The 6637-nt window shown below is 43.2% G+C and overlaps 1 protein-coding gene across 1 annotated transcript; it reads left to right on the forward strand.

Moving 5' to 3' along the window:
• Positions 1-949: 949 nt before the first annotated feature.
• LOC135396150 (uncharacterized) lies at positions 950-5106 on the forward strand. The gene is made up of 4 exons (XM_064627182.1): positions 950-1134; positions 3126-3325; positions 4477-4593; positions 4997-5106. Exons 1-4 carry the CDS (start codon positions 1121-1123, stop codon positions 5044-5046), a joined length of 381 nt encoding a protein of 126 aa, XP_064483252.1. The 5' UTR covers positions 950-1120; the 3' UTR covers positions 5047-5106.
• The last annotated feature ends 1531 nt before the right edge of the window (positions 5107-6637 follow it).

Below are 6637 nucleotides of genomic sequence, written 5' to 3' on the forward strand. Positions count from 1 at the left end.
AGCAGAAGCACTCATTGAATGATAGTAACAGCAGACGACAGGTGCGTTTCGCGCTGACCCGAAACTGCCGCTACTTCCCTTCGTGTGCGATGTAGTTTCCCGGCTTACAGAAGTCAAACAGCTACAGCACTGTTCAATTCCGTAGTGCAAAAATACTGCGGAGAAGAATATTTAATGTCGAGAAGGGGAGGAAGCAAATAGATATCATATTATCACAGGAGCGGCGTGAACGAAAACAACGAAGGCAGCAGGAAACGACGCGTGACTCTTTTATTGTTATTAATTCATTTGATTAATATTAGCTGTTATCAACGTGACTCTGTGAAATGCATTTATTATTCTTTGTTATCATTGTTGCAAGGAGCCTTCAACCGGGATCTCTTCCCTCTGGCTCCTCTTCATGTTTATTCTATTAACACCATAACAATAACCTGAATAAACTTGGATTTCGGTTTGGAGTTATGTTATTTGTACGATTTTTGGAGCGTGTCCCATGGAAGAAGCCATGAAGCAGTTTGAGTTATTCATCGGCAATCATTCTTTTCTCCGCCATCTTGAAGAGGACGCGAGTGCCTCTACAGGTAGTTGGAGAGGCGAACAAAGCACGTTGGGGGAAAAGGTATAAACCAGGGGGGAGGGGGGGTTATGCCCAACCCGCAAAAGCCTCTGTGGGCTACCTCCGAAAAGCGAACACATTTTCCGTTTCTACTTATTTTTTACATTTTCTCTACTTTATTTTTTATATTTTCTCTTCTTTTATTTTTATTTATCCACACACGTTTTTTATTTATTTATTTGCTTTGTTTGTCGGAGGAAACCCATGTATCCGCAGACACACCGTAGACATGTCCCGGAACCGTGTAAACTGATTGCAATGCTCCCGTAGGTGCACGTGACACGACAATAGAGCACGTGGCGTTCCAATTCTTGGAACGTCACGGCAAGTTGCATAGTGCGCTCATATTTCCTCAACCACGCTCAAGGTGCTTCGTTTGCGCAAACCACATTTTAGCGCGTGACTAACGGACCAATAAAATAAGTGATAGAGAGATAAAAAATAGGATAGAAGTAGCAGGTTTGAAGAACAGGGAACAACAGCGTGCCAAAGACAGTTGCCATCATGATGTCCTACAGGTGAGCGTCGTGAAAATTCTCCTCCCATAAATGGCTATACAGCTTTCCGTCCATTACCTTTCAGTGTCATGTTTTGGGGGGTATCTGATGTTTTGGGATATTTCGGATACTTCATTTAATGTGCGTGAATTAGTGTACAAAACCTTCCATTAATTCTTTCATAAAGCTGATTCTATTTGTTTGTATTGGTACGCATCCCTATCCTACCCGATATATAGGGAGTTGCATGGGTGGGTTTTTTTCTCGCTGCAATTGCTTGGTCGATACTGTTTTAGCTACGTTAGAGTTTAACCCTACAAAAAAAAATAAAAGTAATACGGAGAAAGGTTTAGCACGATCAAGTCGGGAGCATTTATCTGTGCGCGCCTCTATCGCAGTTTCTCTGTAATACTCGCGTTGTCAAAATTTTAGCTTCAAAATTTTGCCGTCTCTTCCAACGTTAGCTTCGTGTCATCAGCAGAGAAATAAATGAAGCAGTAAATAAAGTGGAAATCCCGATTATTCGCGTTCACTGGGCTCTACTGCTGCTGCGTTAATTATGCATAAGCCCAATCCTCGTAAAAACTGCTCTGTTGGTTGGGTATTTTTCCGTGGTCCTGCAGGAGGTCATGGCGCTAAAACGTTTTGTTTGTGCGCCAACTCGCTTTATCGATAGCACACTGTACTCTGAGAAGCTGAGGCATGCAATATCTATCCCAAGACGTAAATATTGTGATACTTCTGCATATTATGCAGGTTGTGTATCGTTTATTGTATGCCGAATGACAGGTCTCAAACATGTCAGAAGTGCTATCAAACGTAATAATTAGTATTTAAATATCAGTACCACGGTATGTAAGTGTAATTTCATTCGTAGGAGTGGTATATATAAAAAGTTTAATGATGAACTTTCGTATAACTTGCAAGAAAAATGAAAGATGAACAAACTGTAAACGAGGACACACCTTTGCAAAATGCAGCTCACGTGGTTTGCGCGATATTCCCCAAGCAGCACAATGCACTCGACTTTCGGTACATTGTGCTGCTTGGGTCACGTATTAGTTACTCGTATCTAACTTCTGTATCCATATCATTCGCGATATCGTGCTGTGGCAATGTCAGCGACGTGTGTTTATCTATGTTTTGGCGCCTCGCGGAAAATGTGCTCTTGTATCTGTCTATTCGGTCGTCCATACAAAGCCTAGAGGATACTTTCAGAATATTTCGAGTGTTCCATCAGCGCTGCACTGCATGTCAGTCTAGATCCCACTGGATGGAGAAGACTAGTGCAAAGAAATGTGCTTGGAAGCAGTAGAACCCGTTTGCGATGGTCACTTTTTTACTTTTGATGTGTTTCAATCCGTCATATCAAACAAAACAACTTTATTGCAAGATTATGAGTTTCATCGCCAGGGGCAATACTCTACCCAATTGCTGGTGGTGATGCGGGGAATGAAATAATAACCCCCTCCCCAATAAGGATCCTATGGTATCCAGAAAGGTGAAGAGCATTGAGGGCAGAGCGTTGGTGGGCTGGATATGGCCAGGGACCAAGCAATTTTGTGAGAGAGGGGGCGGGAGTCTAGCTCGTTAAGGGATCCGGAGAGGACGGTTCGGGAAGGCTGGTAGTATGGGCAATGGAGAAGAACGTGCTCTAGATCTTCTACAGCACAGCAGTGACTGCATTGGGGAGAGTCAACTTGTCTCAAACGGTAATGCCACTGTGCTGCAAAATCCACATCGAGGCGCATTCGAAGTACCAATGCGACATCTTGACAAGAGGTATGTCGAGGCATGGGGGAAAGCGAGCGCTACATCAACTCTGCTCAGCATGGCTGTGGGGAGAATGTCATCGGTCCATTGGCGGGTAGCCAGGGGAGTCAGGGCCGTCAGATCAGTTAATCATGCGTATATTGTATCGCGAAGTGTAGATTTGCTTCAGTAATATCAGTACGAACTTGAAAATTATGAAACGCTCATCAGTAAAAAATAACTCGTACGCTCTCTTACAGGATATGCCTGGTAGTGTTGGCGACAGCCATATTGTGCAGCATCTTAGTGGACTCATGTGATCGGATCAACATCTGCTCTCGCGAACAGTGTAAAACTGCTCGCCTGTGTCAATCGAATCAAGATGATGTACACAAATGTGTGAAGCATCACAAAGGCGGGACAACTTGCTACTGCTTCCCTCGCTGCGTGCAGAACTTGGGTATGTAAAACTATAGTTTATCGGGATATACCCACAGGATGGGTACGGCTTCACATGACGGATTCTGCCAGTAATCTTTTTAAATCATTCAGTGCTTTCACACGTCAAGCGTCCTGGAACAGCTGGTCGCTCACGTCAACACCTCCTAGATAGTAGAAGGCCTGCGCACTGCCTAACCCAGAGGCCTGCGTGAGCTCTGCAAGCCGCTTCGAGCTTTCTCTTGCTCGCTCTTTCATTGACGTCATAGCAGCATCCACAGCAGGCCTTCCTGTGTGAGGCTATGTCACGTGGGCGCAGGCACTCTGCCATATATAGGAAGTGTTGCACCAGTGCTACCTACGTTTCCATTTTTTTCTTTCTACTTCTATTCTATTCTGGATTATGCCGGGGATGCCCTATAATTTTTGAACTGATTTGAAATGAGACGATAAACTTCTATAGTATGCAGTATAGGAGTGATAAATTTGTGTACGAGCACTAATAAACAACTGCAATGCCTGGGAACCGTTGCGGGTTCAGCTTGTCTACCTCGAATTCTACGCTTGTTTTTTATTAATGTAGTGCGTGCGTTTTCTTCTTACTTGTACTACCTGTGAAACTGCATGATAAACTACCATGTGGATGTGGATACCCAAAACTGGCAACAACAGCAAACCGGCGATTAGAAGTAGATTCTGAGGCAGGCGCCTCAAGTCGTTAGCAGCAGATATTTCGAGACTGTTCTTTTGCTGGGCACCTTCCTCAACATTGATATTGTATTTAAAGTACGTGGGAACTACGTGATAGAAAGTGTTGCGCATTGTGAGTCAACTCTTGCGTAGTCGGAGAGATCCAACCACCGGTCCCTGTAACTAAGGCGAGCAAACATAGTCCTAGGGGCGCTTTATTAGACATGTGTTAGTTCCGAATGCGTATTTATATCCAAATTGGTTGAGAAGAAAAGGAGTACATTGGATTAGTTTCCGTTCCTGACGCCTTAACCGCACTAGGCCACGCTGTGCATTTTGTCGAATAACTGTAGCAGACTTATACATGGTGGTGTTGATTGGCAAAACAGTCGCAGCTAGACTCGTTGTTAATATTCTTATTGAGTTACAATAAACGAAATCTGATAAGTATTAGTATGACATTCACATTTGCGTTTCTTTCAGGTGAATGCAGAAAAGATAGGATATGTGACTTGGTGGACTGTGGGTACTATCCTTCCAATGCCACCCATACTGCGGTCTATCCAACTGGAAATTGCAACTGTTGCGATGAACTGATCGGTGAGTTTGTAGAGCGAACTATAAGTACGGATATTGTCATCATCAGTGATATTCAGTCAGCGATATCAGTGCTATTTGGGACTATCTGTGCTAAAAAGTATCTGTGCCCTTTGCTCGCTTTGTGTTGGCGAAAATGGGGTAACAGATAAAAATGAATCAGCGCCCTGATGATGCCCCATCAACACTGCGAGCCTTTCGAATTAACATTGGTACCCAACAGTAGGTCGTTAGACATTCGTATTGTTGTCGCGTTTAAAAGATTCCAAAGTGAGTTCGTCCTTCTTAGAGCGCTGCTCACACATGCGACCATAGGGGTTAGCACCCTGTCGTTATTTTGTTTTCAGATAAACCGAGGTCAGGATAGACTCATATTACTTTCCACTGACAAATTGTTTCTTTTCAGATAACTGTCTCCTTCGCCAGCTGATTTCTCAGGGTTGTAAGCGCTTTTAAGCCATGCTGAGTGATTCGACTTCTAATACACGTAATAAATGTTTTGTATATACAACTTTATGCAACTTCTACGACTCTATTCTGTGATGAACGACACTCGAGTCCTACAATGTGCTTAAACACATATTATACCCATAACACATACTATACCCATTCATCTCAATCTAACTTAGCAAAGTGCGGCGAAGTGACGAGAATATGTGGTACAACTAAAAAAAAAAAAAAAGACACAGGACGGTTACGATTGTGTAACGCGAATTTCAGCGGTAGCTGTTGTGTGTGTATGTTCGCACTTTTATTGCTGATATACGCACAACTAGTTTAGAGCGACGAGTGGTGATGTGTAGAGCTGGGATTAGCGGGACAAACATATGAATAAAATCGGGACAAAAGCAGGACAGGAAACGCTGAATAAAAACAGGACACTTTTCGGGACAACGTACCCATCTCTGAGTGTGTCTAAACTGCTTTTATTAGCTTTGGATTATTTTAACTTGTTTTGCATCACCGAAATTGAGGGTTTTGTGATACAGCCACAGCGATTAACAAAGACCTCCCCGTTAACAGCTACCGCTGTAAAAAACGCCAGCTTCGTCGTACATTTATTATAGTATATAGGCCCTATAGGAGAAACCACTGACTACCGACCGGGAAAATGTGTGGACTGAATGCCTTACCTTGTCGTTTTGAAGCGCGCTTCGCGTACTCTCTTCTAATGAGAAGAATTTCCAGTAAGCATGCTAATAAATGTTAATGAGAACCCCGGGGAGACGTAAAGAACCGTCGACGTGCTATTGTCAGGCTTCGCGTATACCTTTTGTACAATCGGATTGTACTCTCTTACCCTATGATTAGCGTATACGTTCGTAAGTGCCGAATATCCCCACAGGAAGGTCACGTGATATACTCATTCGCTTGTGCGTGCTCGCATTCTCTTAGCATTTGTTAAAATGAGGATGGCTCGTGTCTCTAAACCTTTCTGGATTACGTTTCTCGAAGAACGGGATCTTGTCTTCCGATTCCCTTTAAATACATCTACATTATGTACACCGAATTGTTATGTTGAAAAAGTGTTGCATATCATGTCGAGTTTGCATTTCGATGAAAAGGGAAGAGTGAGTTCGTTACCTTCCTTTTTCGGGAAATCCAAATTGGAACATCGAACGTCAACGCGTAAGAACAAAGGACAGCATCAGCCGGAAAAGTCGGGACGGTTCCGCGGAATGTAGCTCACGTTAAAGATTTTGAGCACATCAGAAATGATGCCTCAGGCAGTGTGCCTTCCAGAGTGAGCAATTATGAAGGGGATACTGTACATTTGAAGCGCACTGATAAATACCAATTTTGTAATGTCTGGGTCGTTACATTTGATACTCATCGTATCAAGTAAACGGTGGGCTTAATATACTTTGTCTTGCTCGTTCATAAAAAGTATCTTCCTTTACAACTATCTTGCAGACGCATATTACAGGTAGCCATTGACTACGATAGGAATAGCCCCAATTTGAACTTCCCACTGCTTGCACGTTTTTAATGCTTACTTACACATATAAGCAAAAATAACAGACGGCCCGTTCCAGTTTCACATGAA

This window comes from Ornithodoros turicata, chromosome 5 (genome assembly GCF_037126465.1).
Source record: "Ornithodoros turicata isolate Travis chromosome 5, ASM3712646v1, whole genome shotgun sequence".
NCBI classification, from domain to species: domain Eukaryota; kingdom Metazoa; phylum Arthropoda; class Arachnida; order Ixodida; family Argasidae; genus Ornithodoros; species Ornithodoros turicata.

What these genes read in the sequence shown, in the direction of transcription:
- LOC135396150 (XM_064627182.1), top strand. An exon ending in TCGCTGCGTGCAGAACTTGG is followed by an intron (nt 3,326 to 4,476) that starts GTATGTAAAACT and finishes CGTTTCTTTCAG; the next exon opens with GTGAATGCAGAAAAGATAGG. An exon ending in CTGTTGCGATGAACTGATCG is followed by an intron (nt 4,594 to 4,996) that starts GTGAGTTTGTAG and finishes GTTTCTTTTCAG; the next exon opens with ATAACTGTCTCCTTCGCCAG.